The 24,457-nt window shown below is 42.4% G+C and overlaps 2 protein-coding genes across 2 annotated transcripts; both read left to right on the top strand.

Annotated features, from left to right (window-relative positions):
• Positions 1-6,296: 6,296 nt before the first annotated feature.
• Positions 6,297-9,593, top strand: LOC106609453 (RAD51-associated protein 1-like). Its single transcript, XM_014208306.3, is given in 10 exon segments — positions 6,297-6,482; positions 6,485-6,515; positions 6,824-6,870; positions 6,996-7,140; positions 7,858-7,964; positions 8,171-8,263; positions 8,411-8,548; positions 8,658-8,858; positions 8,983-9,153; positions 9,305-9,593. Coding segments are annotated over 10 exon segments (1,125 nt in total). The 5' UTR covers positions 6,297-6,418; the 3' UTR covers positions 9,433-9,593.
• Positions 9,594-10,868: 1,275 nt separating this feature from the next.
• LOC106609440 (dual specificity tyrosine-phosphorylation-regulated kinase 4) lies at positions 10,869-24,236 on the top strand. Its single transcript, XM_014208284.3, has 15 exons — positions 10,869-11,000; positions 11,290-11,359; positions 16,408-16,488; positions 17,419-17,592; positions 17,754-17,868; positions 18,036-18,199; positions 18,327-18,463; positions 18,572-18,712; positions 20,088-20,226; positions 20,382-20,463; positions 20,584-20,756; positions 20,876-20,936; positions 21,445-21,574; positions 21,949-22,145; positions 22,345-24,236. Exons 1-15 carry the CDS (start codon positions 10,969-10,971, stop codon positions 22,626-22,628), a joined length of 1,980 nt encoding a protein of 659 aa, XP_014063759.1. The 5' UTR covers positions 10,869-10,968; the 3' UTR covers positions 22,629-24,236.
• The last annotated feature ends 221 nt before the right edge of the window (positions 24,237-24,457 follow it).

The raw sequence follows: 24,457 nt of genomic DNA on the forward strand, positions 1-24,457 counted from the left end.
CATGTAGGTAGGGGTAAAGTGACTATGCATAGATAATAAACAGTGAGTAGCAGCAGTGTAAAAACAAGGGGGGTGTCAATGTAAATAGTCCGGGTTGCCATTTGATTAATGTTCAGCAGTCTTATGGCTTGAGGGTAGAAGCTGTTAATGAGCCTTTTGGACCTAGACTCGGTGCTCCTGTACCGCTTGCCATACGGTAGCAGAGAGAACAGTCTTTGACTTGGGTGACTGGAGTCTTTGACAATTTTTTGGGCCTTCCTCTGACACGCCTAGTATATAGGTCCTGGATGGCAGGAAGCTCGGCCCAAGTGATGTACTGGGCCGTACGCACGACCCTCTGTAGCGCCTTACAGTCGGATCCCGAGTATTTGCCATACCAGGCGGTGATGCAACCAGTCAGGATGCTCTCAATGGTGCAGCTGTAGAACTTTTTGAGGATCTGGGGACCAATGCCAAATCTTTTCAGTCTCCTGAGGGGGAAAAGGCATTGTCGTACCCTCTTCATGACTGTCTTGATGTGTTTGGATCATGATAGTTTGTTGGTGATGTGGACACCAAGGAACTTGAAACTCTCGACCCGATCCACTACAGCCGCGTCGATGTGAATGGGGGTGTATTAGGCCCTCCTTTTCCTGTAGTCCACGATCAGCTGCTTTGTCTTGCTCACGTTGACGGAGAGGTTGTTGTCCTGGCACCACACTCCTCCATATAGGCTTTCTCGTCGTTGTCAGGGATCAGGCCTACCACTGTTGAGTCGTCAGCAAACTTAATGATGGTGTTGGAGTCGTGCTTGGCCACGCAGTCGTGGGTGAACAGGGAGTACAGTAGGGGACTAAGCACGCACCCCTGAGGGGCCCCCGTGTTGAGGATCAGTGTGGCAGATGTGTTGTTGTCTACCTTTACCACCTAGGGGCGGCCCGTCAGGAAGTCCAGGATCCAATTGCAGAGGGAGGTGTTTAGTCCCAGGGTCCTTAGCTTAGTGATGAGCTTTGTGGGCACTATGCTGTTGAGTGCTGAGCTGTAGTCAATTAACAGGATTCTCACATACAGTCCATTAGGAAAGTATTCAGACCCCTTCCCTTTTTCCATATTTTGTTACATTACAGCCTTATTCTAAAATTGACTAAATAAAAATATGTTCTCATCAATCTACACAAAATACCCCATAATGACAAAGTGAAAACAGGTTTTTAGAAATGTTTGCTAAAAAAAAGACCTTATTTACAAAAAGTACCAGTCAAAAATTTGGTCACACCTACTCATTCCAGGGTTTTTCTTTATTTATTTTTACTATATTCTACATTGTAGAATAATGGTGAAGGCATCAAAACTATGAAATAACACATATGGAAACATGTAGTAACCAAAAAAGTGTTAAACATCAAAATATATTTTACATTTGAGATTCTTTAAAGTAGCCGCCCTTTACCTTGATGACAGCTTTGCACACTCTTAGCATTCTCTCAACCAGTTTCACCTGGAATACATTTACAACAATCTTGAAGGAGTTCCCACATACGCTGAGCACTTGTTGGCTGCTTTTCCATCACCCTGCAGTCCAACTCATCCCAAACATTCTCAATTGGGTTGAGGTCGGGTGATTGGGATCGTATACAGAAAATAGCCCTATTTGGTAAAATACCATATTATGGCAAGAACAGGTCAAATAAGCAAAGAGAAACAACAGTCCATCATTACTTTAAGACATGAAGGTTAGTCATGAAGGTTAGTCAACCACCGTGTCTTTGTGAAATACACAGTAGGTGAACGGATGATCTCCGCATGTATGGTTCCCACCGTGAAGCATGAAGGAGGTGTGATGGTGTGGGGGTGCTTTGCTGGTGACACTGTCTGTGATTTATTTAGTATTCAAGGCACAGTTAACCAGCATGGCTACCACAGCATTCTGCAGCGATACGCCATCCCATCTGGTTTGCGCTTAGTGGGCTTATCATTTGTTTTTTCAACAGGACAATGAACTGACACCTCCAGACTGTGTAAGGGCTATTTGACCAAGAAGGAGAGTGATAGATTGCTGCATCGGATGACCTGGCATCCACAATCACCGAACCTCAACCCAATTGAGGTGGTTTGGGATGAGTTGGACTGCAGAGTGAGGAAGATCAGCCAACAAGTGCCCAACGTATGTGGGAACTCCTTTAAGATTGTTGAAAAATCATTCCAGGTGAAGCTGGTTGAGAGAATGCCAAGAGTGTGCAAAACTGTCATCAAAGCAAATGCTGGCTACTTTGAAGAATCTCAAATATGGAATATATTCTTATTTATTTAACACTTGTTTGGTCACTACATGTTTCCATATGTGTTATTTCATAGTTTTGATGTCTTCACTATTATTCTAGAATGTAGAGAATATTAAAAATAAAGAAAAACCCTTGAATGAGTAGGTGTGTCCAAACTTTTGACCGGTATTGTAAGTATTCAGATCCCCAGGTACATCCTGTTTCCATTGCTCATCCTTGAGATGTTTTTATAACTTGATTGGAGTCCATCTATGGTAAATTCAATTGATTGGACGTGATTTCGAAAGGCACACACCTGTCTATATAAGGTCCCAAAGTTGACAGTGCAATCCTATCTCGTAGAGCTCCGAGATAGGATTGTGTCGAGGCACAGATCTGGGGAAGGGTACCAAAAAATGTCAGCAGCATTGACGGTCCCAAAGAACACAGTGTTCTCCATCATTCTTAAATGGAAGAAGTTTGAAACCACCAAGACTCTTCCTAATGCTGGCAGCCCAGCCAAACTGAGCAATCGGGGGAGAAGGGCCTTGGTCAGGGAGGTGACCAAGAACCCAATGGTCACTCTGACAGAGCTCTAGAGGTCCTCTGTGGAGATGGGAGAACCTTCCAGAGGGACAACCTGTCACACCCTGATCTGTTTCACCTGTCTTTGTGATTCTCTCCACCCCCCTCCAGGTGTCACCCATCTTCCCCATCATCCCCTGTGTACTTATACCTGTGTTCTCTGTCTGTCTGTTGCCAGTTCGTCTTGTTTGTTCAAGCCTACCAGCGTTTTTTGTATCAGCTTCTGCTTTTCCCCCTGTCTCTCTTTTCTCATACTCCTGGTTTTGACCCCTGCCTGTCCTGACCTTGAGCTCGTCCTCCTGACCACTCTGCCTGCCCCTGAGCCTGCCTGCCGTCCTGTACCTTTGCCCCACCTCTGGATTATCGACCTCTGCCTGACCTGACCCTGAGCCTGCCTGCCTTCCTGTACCTTTGCCACTGTTGCTCTAATAAACATTGTTACTTCGACATAGTCTGCATCTGGGTCTTACCTGATTCCTGATACAACCATCTCTGCAGCACTCCACCAGTCAGGCCTTTATGGTAGAGTGGCCAGACGGAAGCTACTCCTCAGTAAAATGCACATGACAGCCTGCTTGGAGTTTGCCAAAAGGCACCTAAAAGACTCTCACACAATGAGAAACAAGATTCTCTGGTCTGATGAAACCAAGATTGAACTCTTTGGCCTGAATGCCAAGCGTCACGTCTGGAGGAAACCTGGCACCAACCCTACGGTGAAGCATGGGGGTGGCAGCATCAAGCTGTGGGGATGTTTTTCAGCAGAAGGGACTGGGACACTAGTCAGGATCAGAGGAAAGATGAACGGAGTAAAGTACAGAGAGATCGTTGATGAAAACCTGCTCCAGAGCGCTCAAGACCTCAGACTGGATTGACGGTTCACCTTCCAACAGGACAACGACCCTAAGCACACAGCCAAGACAATGCAGGAGTGGCTTCGGGACAAGTCTCTGAATGTCCTTGAGTGGCCAGCCAGAGGCCAAAGACTTGAACCCGATTGAACATCTCTGGAGAGACTTGAAAATAGCTGTGCAGCGACGCTCACCACCAACCTCACAGAGCTTAAGAGGATCTGCAGAGAAGAATGGGAGAAACTCCCCAAATACAGGTGTGCCATGCTTGTAGTGTCATACCCAAGAAGACTCGAGGCTGTAATCAATGCCAAAGGTGCTTCAACAAAGTGCTGAGTAAAGGGTCTGAATAGTTATATAAATGTGATATTTAAAAATAAAAAAATATATACATTTGCTAAAATTTCTAAAAACCTGTTTTTGCTTCGTCATTATGGGGTATTCTATGTAGATAGATGGGGGGGACAATTTAATCAATTTTAGAATAAGGCTGTAAATTAACAAAATTTTGAAAAAGTCAAGTGGCCTGAATACTTTACGAATGTACTGAAGGTTTTCCTTTTGTCCAGGTGGGAAAGGGTAGTGTGCAGTGCGATTGAGGTTACTTTCAGATGAGTGAGAGTCTCATCTTTCCATAAAGTGGTCACAGTTTGTAGCCCAAACCGTTCAAACACTACTAACGTTTTTGTGAGAAGACTGATTTTGGGGATTGTCTCATGGTCTGACACTCATGGTTGGCCTCTTTACAGCAATTGCGAAAAGCCGACATATGTGGATGCTGCGGATTGAGACGCAGGCCACGCAAAAAACAGAAATCTCTAGTTTAAACTGACAAATTTTGACAGGGATTTTTTTATTGTTACTTAGATTGATGTACAGCTTTAATGGAAAGTTGCCAGGAAAAAGCTGGAAAAATATGCTTAATGTCGTAATAATTAAACACAATGTTCCACCAGCATGCTAGAGCGGCTAACGCTACTTCTTGATGTTCAGCCGATCCGGTTGCAGCAGTCTGTTGTTTACCCCTGGCTGAACGGCGTGTATTTTTTATGAACACTGTATGCATCATTTTTCCAGTTTATTTTCCGGATGCTCGCCATTAAAGCTAGTTAAGAAGGAAATCGACACCCTTGCATCCTGAATGGAGGATGTTTTATGTACAAGCCGGTCGCCAGGAGACACAAGTGTATAGCCAGCTGCATACATTCCAGTTGGACACACATGACAAACGACATAAAATAAATAATAGTGCCATCTGCCAGGGCTACTTTACCAATAACCACCTCAAACATTTCCGCCAGCACTAACCTTTTATACAGTGATGGAAAAAGTACCCAAACAAGCAATCAAATGTATTTATAAAGCCCTTTTTACGTCAGCCGATGTAAATTGTCATACTTGAGTAAAAGCAAAGATACCTTTATAGAAAATGACTCAAGTAAAAGTGAAAGCCACCGAGTAAAATTCTATTTGAGTAAAAGTCTAAAAGTATTTGGTTTAAATATACTTAAGGATCAAAAGTAAATGTAATTTCTAAAATACACTTAAATATCAAAAGTGAAAGTTAAAGTATAAATCATTTCAAATTAATAAAACCAGGTGGCACAATGTTTTAATTTATGTGTTTTAAACACTGACATAATTTACAAACAAAGCCCCCTCTAAAAAATAAATAAATAAAATAATATTTACCAAAAAAAAGCTACAAAAGCATTCCTGTTCAGTGAGTCCACCAGTTCAGAGGCAGTAGGGATGACCAGGGATTTTCTCTTGATAAGTGCAGTGAATTTGACAATTTTTGTTTCCTGCTAAGCATTCAACTTGTAATGAGTACTTTTGGGTGTCAATGAAAATGTATAGAGTAACAAGTACAGTATTTTCTTTATGAATGTAGTGAAGTAGAAGTAAAAGTTGTCCAAAAGGAAAGTAAAGTAAAGTACGGATACCCCCAAAAATGGCTTAAGTCGTTCTTTAAACTATTTTTACTTAAGTACTTACACCATTGCTGTTATATTGCACTTTCTTAAAATGTATCTTTCTTAAAATGTATATTTATGTTGCTAAACCTGTACAACTCTTATTAAATTAATTAAATTGATATCGTTAATTCACACAACAACAAAAACAAATTTAGCTCATCCAATTTTGTCGATTTTTAGCCCTGAAACAGAGGCCACAAATAACACTTGCTACATCTACAAGTTCAATTACATAATTTACAAATCAATTTTTTTTAAAGCACCAAACATGTTTGTACCACACAAAACCTCTCGAACTGTTAATTGATTAATGATTGTTGATTCATCTTTAAAGATACTTTGGTATAATCTGATCCTAGACATGGGGTTATAGATTCGTGAAAGTTGTATTTCTTCTCAGCAGATTCGCCTCTTCTCACCAGCTCACACAGATGGAACAAGGAGGGTTGGTTATAAAAATCTTTGCGAAGATGTCCATTGTTTCTCGTTGCGTCCTCTGTCCTCGTCACACATTGAATGAGAAAGCCAGAGGTCCCGCCCCTGTGACATTCTTCTTCATTCGGTTTTGAGAAGGAGACGAAGAGAGAGGAGATAGGACGCAACGATTTTGAAATTGAAATCTCCCTTTGTCTCACACAAGTGAAGAACAAACGACGAATCATCGAATCTGAATCGTCAGATTTGTAATCACATTTTCGGGCGGGATGATTGAAAGTTTGTTTTCGTGGATCAGTGACCACTGTTGAAAATCTGCATAGTATGTTTTATGGCTACTTTTATGATACGATCAGTAAAACATTTGAGCAATAATATAATTTTGACCATCGCTAAATGAAAAGAACTGATATGGAGCGACCATCGAGGTTTGTAACCAAAGCTTACCTTCTTTATTACCTAAGCCTCGCTAGCTATTACAGTAACTTGCTAACGTAACGTTAGCCAGTAGTACGAGCTGACAGCACAGACTAGAGAAATGTATTGCTTTGCTTGATCTTTAGTCTCGGAAATCCCAGACCTACATTGGGACATTGTAGGTGGCAACCCGTCTGTCTGTCTAGGTCTTGCCAAATCTTGTCACTTATAAGGCGTGTGTGTGTGTGTGTGTGTGTGTGTGTGTGTGTGTGTGTGGTTGGTTGGTTTTTATTGATTTATTATTCTTTTTTTTTTACAGGAAGACAAAGCTTGTAAATTATTCCGATTTCCAGGAATTGGATGATGGTATGTCAAATCCAATGTATTTCATACATTTATGGTGTAAATAGCAAGTTGGTGTTGCAATTCCCTTCTCCTTTTATGGTTTGTATGTAATCATGTGTTCCACTGTTTCTGATCATGTGAAACAGATGATGATTTTGCCTCTGTGAAAGCACCACCCAGCAAAAAAGCCAAGGAGAGTGTGAAAGAACCAGCACAGGAGAAAAGCAAGAAACCCTCAAACAAGACCTCCAGTCAAGAGACTGGCTCACAGCCCATAAGCCACAAGGACAGGTAGGAAGTTGAATCAGAAACAAGCAGAAACCACCCTTAAAAGCTTTACTAAACAACACCATATATTCAATAGAATTTATTGTTGTTTCTTTGTTCCTCAATAAATATGTTGTGGAGACAAAAGGTATGAAACATTCTTAACAGTTTTGTAGTGTGTGACGGCGCCTATGTATACAGAAGCATGCATGCAGAACACAAACACACTGAATGTCCTTGTTGCCCTCTGTCAGTGCCCCTTCACCTTATTCTGCATAGTGACAGATAAACAATAACAAATACCCAGTTGCAGGCAGTATTAGAGACACTGTGTCTAGATGGTGTATGTAATGACATCAGGCTGACCACTGGCCCAGAGAACTCCATAAATCAGTGCTCAAACTCAAATGAGTCTTTTAGCCAGACGCGTTGCTTGTGATCTGCCATGCATCAAATCACAAAAAGACACAATGTGTGGTGAATCATTGGCAAGGTCTCTGAGGCCAGTGGCAGTAAGGGTGTTTTGATGTGTCATGGTGACACAGAGTGACAGTCACTCTGAATGTAACCTTGTGATCAATCTGCTCTATGTTGATCAGTATTGTCTGTGAAACTGCAGCTCAGGATGACCAGAATTCACCTACACGTATCACGTGTTACATGTCAACTTTGTCACACTTTTGTCACATGTCCCTTTGAGAAGGCCTTTAATGTATCAGAATTGTACCTGTTGTTTTTCAGGAAACCATTGGATGAGAAGCTGTATGACAGAGATTTGGAAGCAGCTCTTACTTTGTCGTTGCTTAAAACCACCGAGATAAATGAGGAACAATGTTCTTATAATCCAGGTTTGCATTGGACTGTTGATTCTTTACAACTGGTGTTTGAAACATTGCTGTTCAACAGCAAAACAGCAATTTGGAGGGGTTTGGCTCATTGGTAGATTTATCACAATGTGCACATTACATAGAGTAGAGAATAGATGACACACATGTCTCACCTACTGTCAACAATTATTTGCAATTTAATTGAGTTTTATTCTATTTATTTTTAGAAAGATGTGTCAAGAATCAACCGCAAAAAGATGGTGAAAATCTGGATCCATCATTACGCCTTTCTAACTGCAGTGTGGACATCAATCATTTGGGTATTTATTTTTTATATCTAAAATGCATGGGTGGTGATGCTACAAATGCCCACCACTGACAAATCTCTTTAATATTATTGGATCCCATGCTTTTGCATGTCACAGACACTAGTGATCCCTTTGTGATTAGATCATCTCCTCCCTTAGGCCTTGACCAGATCACGAATGATCGGGGATCCCCTTGCGCCCCCTCCAGACAGAGGAAGGCAGCCTCCAAGGCTACAGAGCAGCAAAGGAGCATGCTGAAGGATGGCGATGAGGACTACAATCCCAAAGGGACACCAGGTTGTCATAGCAACAAAATGGCATAGGCTCTTTGTTTTTCTACATTCCAGGTGTATTTCATGACACACATTTGTTGTGTACTGTATACTGAATATTCCTTTCTATTCAGATTCAGAGAGTGATGCTGATTTCAGTGATCCAGCTGAAAGTGGTGATGATGATGAGTTCACAATAAAGAAACCAGAGAAAAAGAAGAAAAACACAAAAGAGAAGACAGCTAAGAAGGAGCAACCAAAAGCTAAACCTCAGGCGGCCTCAAAGGAAGAAAAGCAGCCTTCAAAACCATCAAAAACCAAACCACATTTGACAGGTACTTAATAGCTTTAGGAACTACTTTTACGCTGGTTGTAGTAGAACTGCCATTCTAATAACTCAATCTCTTTATGCTCCCAACCTGTAGAGTTTCAATCAAATTGTCCTTCTGTGCCTTACAGGGACTCCCAGTCTAAAAACTCCCACCTTAGGTAGAAGTCCAACTGCTAAGCCTGCTTCCGTGCCCAAGAGGTCTCCTGCCGCTTCTCCTGTCTCCAGACCTGCAGTCTCTGGCAGACCTGCAGTCTCTGGTAGTCCAGCAGGGGGCAGAATACCCAAGTGGAATCCTCCAGGTAAGACTGACTGAAAGGTCAAGGAGGTCATCGTAATCTCTTAATCATAAGCAGGTGTAGGACTGCATGTTTGGAAACAAGGTTGTGCCTTGTATTCAGGCATTTTAAGACCCAGTTCACCCATTATTTTTCTCATTCAACTTGTCATCAGGTCATGTTGGAAGAAGTCCCGGCTCATCACAGAGTGCCCCAGTGAAGTCTCCAGGGCAGGGTCTAAGACTTGGACTGTCTCGCATGGTGCGGGTTAAACCCCTACACCCCAGTGTTGCTAGTCACTGACCCCACCTATCTATTAAAGAGGAGCGCTGTGCCTCTGCGTAATTGACAGTTAACTTTCAGGATTCCTTTTGTAATCCTCTAGATCTGTCTATTTTAATAAGAGGCATTCAAATTGTACTGTTAATTAGTATTTGTCTGGTGTCATACATGCGCTCATTTTATAGCAGCTCATCTTTTGGACCATTTGAATTAACAAAGGTCAGTTCCCAACTTTTACTGTTATTAGGCCTACAGCAAAGCCTTTAGATTTCAAACCCTTTGTGTCTTTTATTATTTCAGAGAGGTTTTTGTCTTCTGTCTGTTTAGTTTTCACTCAAACATGTAAAAGAAATGGTGCAATGGCGCACTCTGCTGGATACAATAATCTTAAAATGCTAAATGATCATTGTTAAAGGGACGGAGACCCTGCCCCTGTTTCGGTAAGAAGCTGAGGGATGAGGCTGGAGAAATGTAACCACTCTGAAATTCATAGATAGAGCTGTGGATGCAAGGACTGACCATATAGTAAAAACTATAGTTTTTACCATGTTTTGAGGCTATATACCCAAAGTGCAAAAACAGGTTGAATCAACTTTATTTTCACGCCATTTCAACCCCAAAAAAATCTATGTGATGAAGTTGAATCAACGTGGAAAACTGATTGGATTTTCAAAAAGTCAAGGTAAGGGTATTTCATTTTATTTTTCACCCAACTTTTAACCTAAAACGAGATGACATTTGTTGTTAATTTCATGTTAAATTCACGTTAGTTGACAACTAAACTAAATGTAAATCAAAACGAGAAGTTGAACTGAAGGCTGTGGCTAGTGTTTGTTTGCATTTAATGTATTAACAAACATTGGGAGTAAAACAGCTTATATTTTGGGGTCTGATGGGGTATGACCATTGAACTAACCTCATGAGCCATTTATATGTTATATTCTTCAAGAATCAATGGGCCAATATCATTAATTTTAAAAGTAAAACAATGGATGTAGCAACTGCAGAATGCCCCTTTTATATAACGTTTTACCTTGATTTTATGAACATCTAGTAGAATAGGCTATGTACGTGTTCTATTTGTGTTTAAGGTTTTGTGGATTTTGTTGTTTAGCGAAATCTTTGTACAATGTGTAAATATAAAACATTAAAGATTCAATAGAAACTAACTTTTTATGTAGTGAGCATGTTTCCAGTATAGCCTGTATAGGTATAATGAGTTTGTTCAGCATCTCCGTCTGTTATGGAACATTGTGGACAGCTGCTTTTTGAGTGAATGATAATTCTCATTGCTCCCAAAACCAGAAATGGAAAGTGAATCACCAAACATTATCATGATTTTTTTGGCGTTACATAATGCGTTGTTTTACGTGTTGATTTCACTTTTAGTGCTGATCAGTCAACAGCGCGCCGCCGTCAGTCCGAATGTATCTCCATTACGACATCATGAAATCACAATGACATGATGCGTATGTATGCATAGTCAGTTTGACCATTGCGTTTGACTGAGTTCAATATTTAGTTTACTCCGTTACCTTGCAGCAGTAAACACCGGACATGAGCGAAGTAAATCCATCCAATGAGCGAAAGTAAGTGTGAATTAGTTATGACTTCCATTTCCGATTTTGTTTATCAATCTTTTTTTATCATGAATTTGCCAAATTTTCTAGTGCATTTCCTATTTTTTCAGTCTATTGCTGTGTTATTTTCTCAAATCTACTATGCAAATATCTAAAGAGATAATGGACAAATATGATTAAAAAAAACTCGCTCACAAAAGATAATTCCACTATTTAAAAAAAAAAAAAGCTATGTATGTCAAAAATCTCCAGAGTCTCCATAAACCTCTCAAGTTGATGACCTTTCTGTTTTCAATAGGAAAGAAATGAAAAAGAAGTTGAAGAGACTTATCGAAAACAGGAACCAACATCTCCCGTTGTTGATAAAGGTACTGTATTTCTCTTGACATTTACAATATATACATTTAGCAGACACTCTTAGATCACCTGAGAAAAGCCCAGAATTCAACAGTCACATTTGCCTAACAAAACTCCAGCCTTGGATCCAACCAGGCCTACCACAGGAAGAAGGTAAGCTTACCATCAATCTGAAGCCCTACTCCCAGCTACATCGCAATCCTCTGGCAAATAAAAAAGCACATTGATTGATACCTGAGTAACACAGTCTTTGTCTCTGCACAGGCTGAATTCTATGTGCAAAGCTGCAATCCAAAATAAATTAAGCAATAGTCTGTGACTGGGATCTGCTGTAGGCCACCTGGGATTTGGGATAAAAATAGCAGGACCACTGGAGGACAGGATAAAAAAAATGTGGAATGGGGAAAAAAAAGCCACCACATAAAATTAACAAGAAAAGGAGAGTGGGAGACTCCCTGATCCAGTGGTGCTAATTCATTTCCTGTAGAATACCAGTGAGAGGACGCCTGAAACCAAAGGCAGGAATATGAAATAGTGAGAGATGATGAATTCCCTCTACATGCCATGCACCCAGGAAACATCTCGGTGCTACTAGAGATGTCGTTATACAGACTGCTCCTCTGATCAAATGTCTATTTAGGGCTGCTGACTGCGGCACGATCTACCTCAAACTCTGGAACATGTACTATCAGAACTCAGCCAGGGCTGATGTTGAAAGCGAAGAAAAAGACACGAGCGTTGCGGCTACATCAGCACTGCAATGCCTAGAAGAAATGCAAAAAAAAGGCCTAGGAATTTCATTTTGACATTGTATAATGAATCTAGCTTGATAGAAGCTTTCTTTCATTGGTCCCTATTGGACTCAAAAGAAACATCACATTATATATTTTGTTTCAGGTAAATTGCTCATGGCTGTACATTGTGCCCATATGTGGTTGCTAACGGTGGCAACCAAAAATGGCTTGTTAGAGCACAAGTCCATTGCTCTCGGCAGGGAGTGTAGGAGGTGACGTAAACCTGTCTTGGCTTACCTGGCTGACATGGAGCCAGACTGCCTGTCTCATCTCCAGCACCATGGACAGCAAACGGGGGAACAGACAGTGCAGCTCACCCCACCACGTGGCGGATGTGCCGACAGATGGCTCAGAGTGGTAGACAATGCAGACAGGTCGCTTACACCGTGTTCAGGGGGGAGTGATATGCCAAAAGTGTTGGGTGCTCTACAACATGTTATACATGCTATATAGACAGTCCACTGAGCAGTCTTTTAATGCATGGCAATGGACATTTCTGTTGATTTGTCTATGGTGAGTGTCCGGTGTTTTCCTGGTCTTGTTGGAGGCATTCTCAACAAACTATTTAGTTGGAAATTGGAAATGAAGCATCATCTTCTAATCATGAAGGCTACATTTTATTCTTTAAAGTCCCCCCCTCATTTTATGTATGGAGTTAAATCTCTACGTTACAGCACAAAGAAAAGGAAGTATGTGCATTCTCTGACCCCTTGTAGCTAAGTCAAATAACCCACAAATTCCCAGTGGAATGAACTTCAAAGGTAGCCCACTCTATCATTCACTTCACATTCCTCAGCCACTGCCTGCCTGAGGTGTCTGTCTGGGACAGTTGTGTCACCACCACTGCTCAGTCAAAAGGATAGAGTTCACTCTGACCAGCAAGGTTAGACCGGTTCTTACCCCTGACAGACAGACAGACAGCACTGTTTAGGGTAAAGCCAGCAGCGCCTGATTAGTCTACTCAAGACAATATTGTGTCTAGCTGTCTCTGAACGCAGATTGAAGTGGATACAATCTGTGTTAAAATATGGGTCCTTGGGAAAGGCCAGCTACACAGGCCAAACCTGTCTGTCCCCGGCCTTTTCTGGGACACGAGGATGGTGACAAGGTAAGACTCCAAACAGGGCTGATTACTAATGCCTGTTATGACGTTCTCTGGATCAGCAGTGAAGAGGTGGTTGTTATTGAATGCTATTAGTTATTGTCGGATTTACCTTGGACTTGATCATAGAAATTCAAACTGCATGAAGTGCATTTGGTTGGTGTGTGTGTGTGAAGGTCTAAACAATAGAGATGTAGGCTTGGCCACTGTGTTTTAGTTCTATTGCTATAGTTAACACTGCATTGTGTGCTCTCAGGGTTGTGTAGAAATTGATGTCCACTACAGTGCTTATGCTCCTAGCTCTGCTCCTTCCGGAGTGGTTTTCCTCTCTGTGTCTCTGTGACAGTCAGTCCAGGGCAGGCTACTAATGGGATTTAGCCAGATCTGGATTAGACCAGTGGGTGGTCCCTCCTTACTCCCTAGCCTTGGATGCCTCCTACTACTAAAGTTAGAGAATAAACACCCACCTACAACAACACAGGTCTACTGGTGCACTCCATCATGCTGCAGGAAAAACATACCTTTGTTTCCACTAGAAAATAAAAAGGGCTATCCTTTACCTTTGCACAATTGTTTCCAGTTAGTCTAGTGTTATAAGGCAAAAAATATTGTCAAATAATCAATGGGATTTTATGCACTGTGGACAATGAACCTTTGCCCAATTACCTCAACTGCACTGTTGGGTATAACTGTTACACTGCATTAAGAAGTCAGTCTTCATAAAAATTAGTGGGCTTAGCCTATAGCCATGAACAGATTAAGGCTGGAGGCTTACTAGTGAGTGGTTGTGACTATAGGCTTCTTCAATATTGTGGACTGAAGCTGGAAATCATATCACCATGGAGACTGCAGCTTGTGAAATGGCAAAAAATAAACATATATGGATGGTATGTCAAAGGTGAGAGAAATACAATGGGTAGCAATGGAAAGAAAACAGCTATTTTCTGTTAGCACTGGTAAAAAAACATGTTGTTATGAAACAACCACTTATGTAGTCGTGTCTACCCCCGAGATGACTGACCATGCCGACGTAGGCTTCAGTAGAACAACCTGTACCACCCACTTCACCCGTGGGGTATGTAGGATGAATCATGTGAAAGTGTAGATGCCTCTCCTCCACATCTCAAAGGATTCTCCACTCTGGATGAGCAAGCACATGGTTTGCCTTCATGTGTAATTCACTTTCAATTAGAAGGTGTGCGTGCATTAGTTTTTTTTTACAATACCTGTACCAGAAGTCCTCAAAAGAATGGTAAACCAACAACAATTTTGAGAAGTGAGGACATGCCGGTCCTCACTTATAAAAAGGCTGTTTTAGGTTAAGGGTTAGGGAAAACAGGATTTTGAATGGCAATCAATTGTTGGTCCTCCTAAAAGTCCTCACAAGTATAGTAAGACACAGCGGTGTGTGTGTGTGTGATTAAAAACTGATCCAATGATTAAACATTTGATGATTTAGTACTGTTTTTTGACAGTTGCATTTTTACAACCTAAAGATCTTTACAACTGTAAAGTTGCTGTGATATCATTCAATATTCCATGTTTAATGTGGTTATTTTGATGGTACCTTCGTGGGAGACTATAGTGAAGTAGTTAGTGATCATTAGCCTCAGATGTGTGTTTTCAGTTCCCGGACAGTGAGTCTGACACCTGAGCACTGAACCAGTGTAGGTGCATCTCATTCTCTTCAGTAGGCCTACACGGCGAGATAAAAACCGCGAAGACTGAACCCAAGGATTTGGGGATTTAAGAAAAAATGGTGTCATACACGGGCTAGAGAGGGGATTTGTTGTTTGAGCTTGGTCACAAACGGTCGATGGATTTTGTTTTGCTGGGGGACTTGGCAAATACTGTACATGGTTCTATAGGCTACCAGATACATAATGGTTTTACGCGCAATGTTGATTCTCATGCTTGGAAAGTTATGTATGTGGTCCCCGAGGAGTCTGTGTGGAGTTGGACAGTTGAATGAATTGACAAACAATCTATACCGGGAGTCCAAGGTGTCGCTTGTCGATGTGGAATAAACCGTGACCGTAGAATACCCTAACAGGTGGCTCTCCTTCGATATGCGCGTCAGTCTAACAACAGCGTGCACACTCTCCATAATCTTCGGCCGACAAAGCTTTTTTTCTGCATCTACAGTCCGTTCATTACTATTCAGCAGTACTACTCTGCAGTTACCACCCAGCCCCAGCATCGTTTTGACGCGAAACGGAATATTGGTTTCTGCGCTTACTCGGGAATAAAATTGAGCCTGGGAATGTTTTCAAGCTGTGCGCTCACGTGGACCAACTATGAGTGATTCTCGATGATAATTGGAATTCACCCGGGTTATAACGCAATGTTTCCAGAAATTCATATCAAGGTGAGGTTTAAATAATGCTATTGCTTTGTTTTATGTAGCTCATTGGATACAAATTCCACATGGTCTTTTTTGCATTTTGGTTTAGTTCACAGTACTGTATTTGGAACCTCTGCACTTTCATCACTAACTTTAAGTGTACTGTACTGTACAGACTGTACTGGACAGACAGACAGTAATTAGGTCTGAAAACACTTTCCAACTGTTTTCAGAATCAGATGTCAATGCATTGACAGAATTACTCCCATGGTTTCATGGTTCCACTGACCTTCAGATGGACTAACCTCACTTCAATCCCCATGATCTACAGCTTGGTGTGCTCAGGAATGGATCATTGGCTTCCTGGGGTCTACTGGGTTAATATGATCTGTATGTCAGTGCTAACACCTAGCTGGTGTCAGCACTTGATTCACAATGTATTTGGGCTCCTGCACATTTTTATATCGCAGTATTCAAAAATGTGCTTACTGTATCTACTGTAGCCATAGTGGAATACACCCCCCCCCCCATGCATTTGTGCAGTATTGACTACAGCTGCATATGAACCACATTTGAGAATCATCGCTAGTCCTAAAAATACATTGTAATTTAATTAGGACGTTGGCCTTCATAGATTTTCTATATGCAGTCGGTGTGTGTGTGTGTGTGTGTGTGTGTGTGTGTGTGTGTGTGCGCGCGCACGTGTGAGTGCTGGGGCCAAGAAAAATAATGTGTGCCTATGTGTAGGTGTGTACACGTGTGTATTCGTCTTCAGCTAGCGCATATTATATGACATCCTTTTCTCATCCAACCCCACAGACAGATGCCTTCTCCCAGCAACACAAACTCCAGCCTGAATGCACATGCCTTGGGTCCAGCCGGGCCTACCAGCAGCAGCAGGTAAACCTACTCCCTGGTCCTCCAGTATTCTGCTCTTGTCTGTGGGTGGGTGGGGAATACGATGACTGTGTCATGATCTGGTCGTGTGGGGGAGTACTATGACTAGTGTGAGCTGTGGGGGAATACTGTATGACGGAACAGCTCAGCCCGCTCCTCTGAAAAGACAGAGCAGGGTAGTTATCACCAGTTAGTCCCTGCTGATTGGATCCTGAGTTTTAAGATTAAAAGTCATTTGCCTTACCCCAAAGGATTCAATGGCCTAAATAACAGTGTGAAAATGTGCCGGCCGTGTGCAGAGGTAACTGTCTTCGGTACCATGTTGCTATATATAGCTCTTTTATGAATAATTAATCTTGCAGATACTGCAGTAAAGCCCTGGATATGAAACCGTGCGTTCTATTAATAGAAATTCCCCTCTCGATTTGGTAGCTCTGTTTCAGTTCAAATCAATAAGGCCACGAGAGCCATACTACTGTAACTACAGCACAGCTTTATCCTTCAGTCAGAGGTAGTGCCCTGGTATAACCTAGCCTTTTGGGCAGCTTTTGAGAGGATGTGTTACATAGAGTACTGAGAAAGACTAGCAGCCTATAAACAAAGAGAGAGTGAAGGAAAAATAAATGGAGAGAGAGACTCCGAGTCAGGCTGCAGTGAAAGCTTCTGTCGAAAAGCAGACCTCCAAGGCTTTAGACCCTGCTTCACTCTCGCCCTTGCAGGTAACTCTATGCCCTTTCTGGGCACCACAGGCTACTTGCTGCCTCATTACTGAATCAGCAGGAAAACTAGAAACACCCAGTGCCGCAAACCTCGTTATGTAACAACACCTGTATTATCTCTGTAGATTTAACCTGGATGACCCTCTAAATGTGGGTCCTTCTCTCTCTGCCTCCCTCTCTCGCTCTCTCCCTCTCTCTCTTGTTCTGGCTGTAGAACTGTGGCTCGGGCAAAGGCACCCTGCCCAAGCTGGATACTAAGCCCTTGGTTGTAAACAATGTCAAGTACCATCACCTGTCCGAAAGCATCCTGCCCAACATCACCAGCAAGGGCCTGCAGAACACCTGTGATAGGCAGCTTTCAGGAACTAGGCATCAGGAAAGCTTCCAGGTGAGTCCTTGTTACAATTCGGCTAATCTCTTGGTATTATGTACTTAGACCCTAGTATATTGAAGCAATGAAACATTCTCCTGAGAAATTATAAGTGTTAAATTGTTACCATGCAAAACCTCTGCAACTAGGTCATTTCCTGTATGTTTTACAATTGACAGGATGAGAGATCACAGAGCTCCACAGTGGAGAGTCTGCCAGAGTCCATCAACAGGAAGAACAATCAGGAGCAGGAGAGGAATATTGAGGGACACAATCTTCCCATGTCTCCTGCAGGTGTGCTTGTGGGCTAAGGGTAGGACTAGGTCTGAGTAGGAGTTGGCGATTTAGTATTGGCAATTCTAAAGGAGAAAGAGTTTTCTGTTCCTTGGTCTTATTTAATCAGGAAGAAACAAATGCACACTGGGATTTGCTGACAGGAATTTCCTTTCCCTCCTATACAGAGGTCCTGAAGGCGTTCAAAGATCGTCTGACTGAGCATGAGCAGGAGGAGATCATGGACTACTCCAAGGTCTGGTACCTGGGCCTGGATGCCAAGAAGATGGAGGGTTCCCCCAGCCTGCCCCATAACTCTGGCTACGATGATGAGAGCGGAGGCTATCTGAAGGTAACATAAAAATGGGCACAAAGATGGCAGTAAAGAAGCTCTGAATTTCAGAACCATTTTTAGTGCCATATAGAGTTTAAGTTTTTGCAGTATTGCTTTTAAGTAAATGATGCCCTTTTTTCTGCAGGTCGCGCATGACCACATAGGCTTCCGGTTTGAGGTGCTGGAGGTGATCGGGAAAGGATCCTTCGGACAGGTCCTGAAGTGCCTAGATCACAAGACCAATGAACTTGTCGCCATCAAGGTCATTCGCAACAAGAAAAGGTGACTAACACCACTAGCTAGCATATCGTAGCACAGCTGGGTTGTCAAATACCAACCTTTCACTAATAACATGTTATAACACTGCTTCTCTCTTATGATTGGCTGCAGGTTCCACCACCAGGCCATGGTGGAGTTGAAGATCCTGGATGCGTTGAGAAGGAAGGACAGAGACAACCAACACAACGTCATTCACATGAAGGAGCACTTCTACTTCCGGAACCATCTCTGCATCTCCTTCGAGCTCCTGGGGTAGGATTGACGGACACAGACACTGTAGGGCATGGGTGTCAAACTCTGGCCCGCGGGGTAATTATATTTGGCCCGCGAGACAATACCAAATTACTACTAGAGCTGGCCCGCCGGTATTATACAGCGCATTCACCGCTAATACTACGAATCCCATAATGCTCTGCTGTAGTTTTCGCGCGCCAATCAGGACAGGACCCAGAAACGCCCTCTCCTCTGTGACAGTAGTCATAGCAACATAGACGCTACAACTGTCAGCGCGCTATCCCTTCCCAAAAATGGCGAAAAGTAGGCAGAAAACAGGAGCTTTCTGGACAAGTGGGAGGCAGAATATCTGTTTACATATGTAAAAGACAAACCTGTTTGTCTTGTTTGTGGAGTCAACGTGGCTGTAAGTAAGGAGTACAACATTAGACGACACTATGAAACGAAACACCATGACAAATACAAGGACCTGGACATGACTCAAAGGAGCCAGAAAGTAGAGGAGATGAAAAGAAGTTTGGTTTCACAACAGAATATGTTCAAAAAAGCCACATCACAAAGTGAGGCTGCTGTAAAGGCTAGTTATATAGTGGCAGCAGAGATCGCAAAATCAGCCCGGCCCTTTAATGAGGGAGAGTTAGTGAAAAAGTGCATGATGAAAGTTTGTGACCTCGTATGCCCAGAGAAAACGCAAGCATTTTCAAACGTGAGCCTGAGCAGGAACACAGTAGCTGATCGCACATGTGATCTTGCCACCAATCTGTATGACCAGCTGATGGAAAAGGAAAAAGATTTCGTTGCTTTCTCCCTCGCTGTGGATGAGAGCTGCGACGCATCTGATACTGCTCAGCTGTCAGTCTTCATCCGTGGAGTATTATCATTTTATTTGTAAAATTATTAGCCAGTGGAAAAAGTTTATTTTGGTATTTAAATCAGAAGGCTGCAAATAGAAAAGAGGCATACGATTTTTATTTAAATTTTATTTATTTAATAAATGAATGCCATTGATGTGTTTTTTCATTTGAAATTCGATTTTGCATGTCTCCACTATTAAATTATATATTGTATGGTAATAAGCGATGCTTGTTCCATATTCAATGTTAAAGCAAAACTTGTTTGGGTCCATATTAAAAGGTTCATTTGTTCAATGTTGGCCCGCGACTTTGTTCAGGTTTTACATTTTGGCCCACTGGGTATTTGAGTTTGACACCCCTGCTGTAGGGCCAAATATAAGATTAAATTCAGAAATACAATAATACCTTTTTGTTATTTGTTTATTTAGTTCAAGAGAGAATACTTCTGCTATAGTTCATCCACAGGAGGGAAACATGTAGTATGAAGATTATTTGGGCATTTAAATCTAAAGGATGTTTGCTTATCTTTGACCGTGCAGAGTGAACCTGTACGAACTCATCAAAAAGAACAACTTCCAGGGCTTCAGCCAGATCCTGGTGCGCCGCTTTGCCTACTCCCTCCTCAAGTGCCTGCAGATGCTGCACAAAGAGAAGATCATCCACTGTGACCTAAAACCGGTATGACCCCTAGCCATGACGTTTAACCCCTAACAACCTTGACATTACATAATGAAAAGTGAAGCATATTTGCACACATATTCATTGTTGGTTCAGTATAATGGTGCCACAGGAGATGGAGAGGATATGCTCATACTTGGGTATTTATTTTCCAGGAAAACATCCTTCTGTCACACAAAGGCCAAGGCAACATCAAGGTCATTGACTTTGGCTCCAGCTGCTACGAGCAGCAGAGAGGCGAGTGTCTTAGTTTGTAGGTTTCCTAATGTAAGGTTAGAGCAAGTAGGCAAACGGGGCACAAACTCATTATGGTATCACATTATAGCATAACTAATTCCTGGCTCTCCTCCTCCACAGTGTACACGTACATCCAGAGCCGCTTCTACCGTTCCCCAGAGGTGCTCCTGGGCCATCCCTACAGCATGGCCATCGACATGTGGAGCTTTGGCTGCATCCTGGCTGAGCTCTACACTGGCTTCCCCCTCTTCCCTGGGGAGAGTGAGGTGGAGCAGATTGCCTGCATCATGGAGGTACCTACCTAGTACCTACAATACCATGTTCTCTTTGTTAATGGCTCTTTCAACCTTGTGGTTTGGCTAGCAACGTTGATGTATTACTCACTGTGTGTGTTCACCTGATTTGTTCTCAGGTGCTGGGAATGCCTCCAAATGATTTCTTGTCAACAGCGACCAGGAAAAGGCATTTTTTTGGTAAGCGTTTTTGATCTAGTACAGTCACATGGTTTTCTCTTTGACTGTTCAATTGAAATTCTGTTTAACTGAGACCTTTCACATCTACTGATGTACAAATAGGATCACAGTTAAATGTATACATTTCTGACATAGGGATTTGCATCAGTTTAGTGTCAGAGGGTGTTTAAGCAATAAGCCTGAGGGAGTGGTATATTGGCCATATAACACAGCTGAGGGTTGTTCTTATGCACAATGTGAAAGGGAGTGCCTGGATACAGCCCTTAGCTGTGGTATATTGACCATATACCACAAACCCCCGAGGTGCCTTATTGCAATTATAAACTGGTTACCAACATAAATGGAACAGTAAACAAGTATGTTTATGTCACAACCAGGGTATATAGTCTGATATACACATGGCTGAAATGCTGTTTCAGCCAATCAGCATCCAGCACTCAAACTACCCGGTTTATAATTCTTAGTAAGAGATCCTCTTGTTGATTAATCACTGGTTGTGATTGTGCAGATTCCAAAGGCAACCCCAGGAACATCACCAGCAGCAGGGGGAGAAAGAGACGGCCCAACTCCAAGGATCTGGCCAGTGTCCTGAAGACCAACGATCCTCTCTTTCTGGACTTCATCAAACGCTGTCTCACGTATGTAATGTGCATACTGTACACCTGTCAATAACACAGCCATAGAATTACCCAATCTCAAACATTACTATTACTAAGGAGTCATGTGAAGCGAGCCTTCTTTTGCATTATTATTGACTTAAGTTTATTTACCGTTTACTCCTCCAGGTGAGGCCCATTGAGATTGAGATCTACAAGGAAGCCCAGTTTGGGGTTTTACCTTTGGTTCTCTCTGGGAGAATCTCATTTGCATACTCCTCTCTTCTCTCTCCTCGCCTCCATCTCAAAACCCAATGGAGGAGAAAGTCAGAGGGGAGGGACCTCAGAGAGCACGCGAGGTGTATGCAATTGAGATTCTCCCTCTGACTGACTCTCTGCTCTCTTCTCTCTGTCAGGTGGGACCCTAAGAAGCGCATGACGCCCGACGAGGCCATGCAACATGAGTGGATCCAGGAGGCCCGCTCCAACAAGTTTCGGCCCAAGACCCGCACCGTGAGAAGGCCCAGCGAGAGCCTGAGCAACGTGGAGAACAACAAGAACAACAAGATAGTGCAGCACATTCCCCACAAACCAGCCCTCATCAACAAGATCGGTAAGAGGAGCAGTCATCTACCATACTACCATCATGCCCTCATATGTATGTGTTTACATGTAAAAAAAAATATATATATTTTGCACTAGGCATTTTTTAGACTTTGAGAGTGGCAGATAGACACAAAGACTACATTTTCTCCACATCTCTATGATTGACATGAAGTAACAGGAATCTTACTTTCCCATCTCTGACGCAGTTGACAAGGCATTCTCCAGCCCGTTCTCCAACGCCACAGACAGTCCCAAGAGAGAGAACTCTGGGAAGCTGGCGTCCGCCGTGCGCTTGCGTCCGATCGGGGCTTCGGTTGAGGGCCAGATGGGCGAGGGCAGGACCAAGAGCACCAGGGCTGTTAGCAGCAGCAAGCAGGAGGTACCTAGGGAGAGATCAGTCCACATCGTCATCAGACCCCCGCTGGAGCACACTGCAGATGCAGACAGGGACAGTCTGGAGCCCCAGCAGGGCCTCTCCCCCATCACATGAAGGCCCCGGGACAGAGGGCTTGGGACTGGGAGGGGGTTGAGGGGAGGGGGGGATGCAGAGGTCACATCAGGGTTAATATCATCAGAGGTCAAACACAAGACACATATTAATAACATTAAACGGGGGTCATCGTTGGAGTGTATCCTGTTTTGTAGATGTAGTGGGTCATCAATTTTGTTATATTTGTGCTGTACTATAGAATATATTTCCTAGTCCAACGGTATGTTTAGCGCTTGGACTCTGTCTAGCTGCAGGAGAGGGCTTTGGAACACAGAGTCTTCGGTGGGTCTTTGGGTAGAGTTAAATGAGCTGTGTATCAGCAAATGTTGGTCTTCTCTGGTATTGCAGTAGACACATGGGCTTACTGCGTCTAGAATATGGCCACATTCACTTGTCATAAGCTTGGAAAGTAGCACAGGTCACTTGCATTGGTTTAAAATGGCTGTGAGATGCTGTGAGGTGGGATCCCTCAGCTTAGAACCCAGATCAATGCCCAGATTTGTCTGTTTTCCACTCTCAGTCTAGCCAGGTTAGGCCGAGCCACATTTACTGTGATTTTGCCAGAGGTTTAAAGCTCTTTGAGTAGGCTAATTCCCATTGCACGTTTTCTACTGGCATTGAAGTTTTGGCTTTAGGTTAAGCCCCGCCACCTGTTTGCACTGAAATACGCATGGCAAGCACAAGGAGTTGCCCGTGCCATGGATGCGATGTTTAAGGCTCTTAGCAGCACAAAGCATCTCCCATGCACAGAGATGATGGTGATAGTGGAAAAACGTTAAGCTCTAGTGTGCACAAACTCATCTAGAGATTACTCAAGAGTTTACCATGTTTATGGACTTTGACTTTGACTCAATCATTTGTGGTTGTTGACCAAAAGTATTATTGGTATTGTTTCATTACTAGTTTATTATGAAGATTCATAAAACTCTAGGTGTTACTGATTTAAAATGACAATTGTAAGTCAGTGAAAGAGCTGTTGAGCTGACAACTGTTAGCTCAAAAACAGGGCACCCAAGTGGTCAATGAAAAGGAATGTTATTTTCCTGACCTGAAATGCCAAGCTTGGACTGGGATTGGATGGTTTGATATTCTTTATACGTCATTGTCATGTACAAAGTTTCCCAGTGTCTACAAAACAGGAATATTCTGACCAGTGATCCTCACCACTTGTTATTCAAATGTGCCTTTCAGCATCCAAAGTGACTTCTCTCTGACCCACAATGCATCGTCTGTTTTTTACCCCTCACTCAAACGTCATTTTTAAAAAGCTCTTAATTTCTATTTTAATTAACTTCTCTTACCTTGACAAAAGGACAATTTGCTACAATGTTGAGTTTTCTTCAATAAAACCTGGGCCAAATGAAGAGTAGCTTTTTTTTGTTCTCTGTAAGCTTCTTTAAGGAAACTGGTGCTGATGCTTTTCACATGCTCCAGTTAGAGAAAGTAATTTTAAAACAGTGTTTTTATTTTTGTAACATGATCAGAAATGGAATAGATTTTCTTTTTAACAGTACATAATTTAATGTACATTTTACACTTTTGTTATGATTAAGTTATTGGTTTAAGGTGTGACCTGTATATGAAATATTTGGGTTAATAAACTCAGCAAAAAAAGAAACGTCCTCTCACTGTCAACTGCGTTTATTTTCAGCAAACTTAACATGTGTGAATATTTGTATTATCATAACAAGATTCAACAACTGAGACATAAACTGAACAAGTTTCACAGACATGTGACTAACAGAAATGGAATAATGTGTCCCTGAACAAAGGGGGGGTCAAAATCAAAAGTAACAGTCAGTATCTGGTGTGGCCACGAGCTGCATTAG

Source organism: Salmo salar, chromosome 07 (genome assembly GCF_965601325.2).
Source record: "Salmo salar chromosome 07, fSalSal1, whole genome shotgun sequence".
Lineage (NCBI taxonomy): Eukaryota > Metazoa > Chordata > Actinopteri > Salmoniformes > Salmonidae > Salmo > Salmo salar.